The sequence below is a fragment of the Peromyscus eremicus genome, chromosome 5, assembly GCF_949786415.1.
Source record: "Peromyscus eremicus chromosome 5, PerEre_H2_v1, whole genome shotgun sequence".
Classification (NCBI taxonomy): domain Eukaryota; kingdom Metazoa; phylum Chordata; class Mammalia; order Rodentia; family Cricetidae; genus Peromyscus; species Peromyscus eremicus.
In genome coordinates, this window is record NC_081420.1 from 31972433 (window position 1) to 31974751 (window position 2319).

The following is a 2319-nucleotide window of genomic DNA, read 5'->3' on the forward strand; positions in this document are numbered from 1 at the left end:
GTGTGTGTGTATTTTAGGTGCAAATATCCGGTTGTAAAGTGCATGTCTAATTTACCACATTGTATGACACATGTAGTGACGTTTGCAAGTGATGTCCGGATTGAACGAGGCTGTATATATTTGGTGTATGTATGTACCAAAATGTTTTAAAAGGGCTGGTTATCACACAGTGGTCACACTGTGAAGAGTGTCCTTCTTATGAGCAGACCAGAAGCAGTGAAGCATTCAAATAGGGCAGGCAGGTGGGAAGGTGAGGATAGGTCCAGAGGCCATCCTTCCATAGCGATTGCCCTAAGTTGCCTCAGGTGGAAGTGGGCCTGCATGCAGGTGGAACCCAAGTGTAGGCACTGCTGGGGCTGGAGGGAGGGGCGGCAAGGCGCACCCCAGGCTGGGTAGGTGGGCCAGCTGCGCCCCAGGCCGGAAGGGTAAGGGTAAGCGGGCTGCACTCCAGACCGGAAGGGTAAGCGGGTGCACTCCAGGCCGGAAGCGTGAACCAGCTGCCTTGTCTGTCAGCTTTCTCCTCACAGCACTCCGTCTACCAGCTAGGCGCCATGAAGTTTCGGGCCAGGATCACCAGCAAGAGTTTTCTAGAGCTCTTCATCCAGGTCAGCGGCACCGTAGCGAGGCTGACGAAGGTCTGTGTGCTCCGAATGTGTCCTGACAGTCTGTGCTTCTGCCCCACGGGGCTGCTGGGTGAGGGCCAGCTGTGGGGTGAGGTGAGGCGGGGAGTCTTCCGCCACTTCTGCATGGAGGGTGTTTCGGAGGAATTCAATGAGATCTATCTAGAGCTGAAGTCTGAGCATCTGGCCAGAGCCGTGAGGAATGCGGGCAGCGCTTCATCCCTGAAGCTCCAGCTCACCAACAAGCGTCGTCCCTGCCTCACCGTGGTGGTGGAGCTGGCGTCGTGCCCAGGCCACACCCGTGCCATGGTCCATGATTTGCCTGTGAAGGTGCTTCCTAGAAGGTGGTGGAAAGAGTACACAGAGCCCCGAGTTCGGGCCTCGGATGTGAGTGTTTATCTGCCAGCTTTGAAGACCCTGAAGAACATGGTGGAGAGGATGGCAAACATGGGCGATCGGGTGCTGGTGGAAGCAAATCTAAACGGCAGAATGAACTTGAGTGTAGAAACTGATGTCGTGACTATTAAAAGCTATTTCAAAAATCTTGGAAATCCTCCAAAGGCCGTTCTGGGTGTGACTCAAGGTGAAGACCCAGAGAACATGGTGCAAGTGAGGGTGGACAATAAGAAGCTTCTTCTGTTTTTCGAAGGACAGCAGATAAACCCCACAATGGCCTTATGTAATATTTTGAGCAATACTCTGCTTCATCTTGTTTTGGTTCATGATGATATCTCTCTTCAGTATTTTATTCCTGCTTCATAAATATTCAAGCAGCCCTAATTTTCTTCTTCAAAGAAATCTTAATTTAAGATCTTTCCAGAACTGAAACGCTGAGTTATTTGAATTAAGAGGCTGCACCCCCGTGGATTATGTAGGATGTTTATTTTGTTGAGTGCTCCCTTTGTAAAATGTTAAGAAACAAATGGAGAAATAATTGGATAGTTCGTGTGCTTGTTTTTTGGCTTTGACAGTTAAATTATATTCAACTTAGTTGTTTTGGAAGAAAGGGTTATAATAAAATAAAATAATTGAATCCTGAAACAATTGTCTTATTATGAAATACTATTGTGAAAAATGAGAAATTTCTCCTTTTAAAATAAACATACATTATTTTGAGAGACTTTTAATTTAATGAACTCAGTCTCTCTGAAAGGTATAAGATAGATTTTTGTACTTTTGGTTATATCACATATTTGTTAAAATATGTTTTGTCTGGTTTCAGTTTTGGGGGGCCATTTTGAGAAAATTCCAAGATCTTCAAGTTTTGTGCCTATGCTGGAACAGTATATATTTGACTATTGAACAATATAGATTTGAATTGCTTTGGTCCACTGATAGATTGTTTTTTGTATGTAGATAATTGTAACATTTTTTTTTAATTCAGAGGAGCCCTGCAGCATAAAATACTTTAACAAAAATACATAAATATATGTAGATTATAGTCTTGACATTCAGTACTATAAAGTATATATACATCTGCTAAGTTAACATTTATCAATGCTTAAGTATACAGACTAAACATGGTGCCATTCACAATGGAGACAAATGTAGATAGGCAATATGGCCACATAATATTAGCTGTGGTACATACTATAGTACTGTAAATTAGTAGCCACCTTCTCTTACATTGTGGGAAGTCTGAGATTATTTACAAATTTTCTGTTGCATAGAGTTGGCACCTATAACCTCTAGCTGTTCA

At 43.6% G+C, this 2319-nt stretch overlaps 1 protein-coding gene across 1 annotated transcript; it reads left to right on the forward strand.

Annotated features, from left to right (window-relative positions):
- The first annotated feature begins 466 nt into the window (after nucleotides 1–466).
- Nucleotides 467–1601, forward strand: Hus1b (HUS1 checkpoint clamp component B). Its single transcript, XM_059262333.1, has one exon. The coding sequence runs from the start codon at nucleotides 552–554 to the stop codon at nucleotides 1380–1382; it is 831 nt and encodes a 276-aa protein (XP_059118316.1). The 5' UTR covers nucleotides 467–551; the 3' UTR covers nucleotides 1383–1601.
- Nucleotides 1602–2319: the final 718 nt, after the last annotated feature.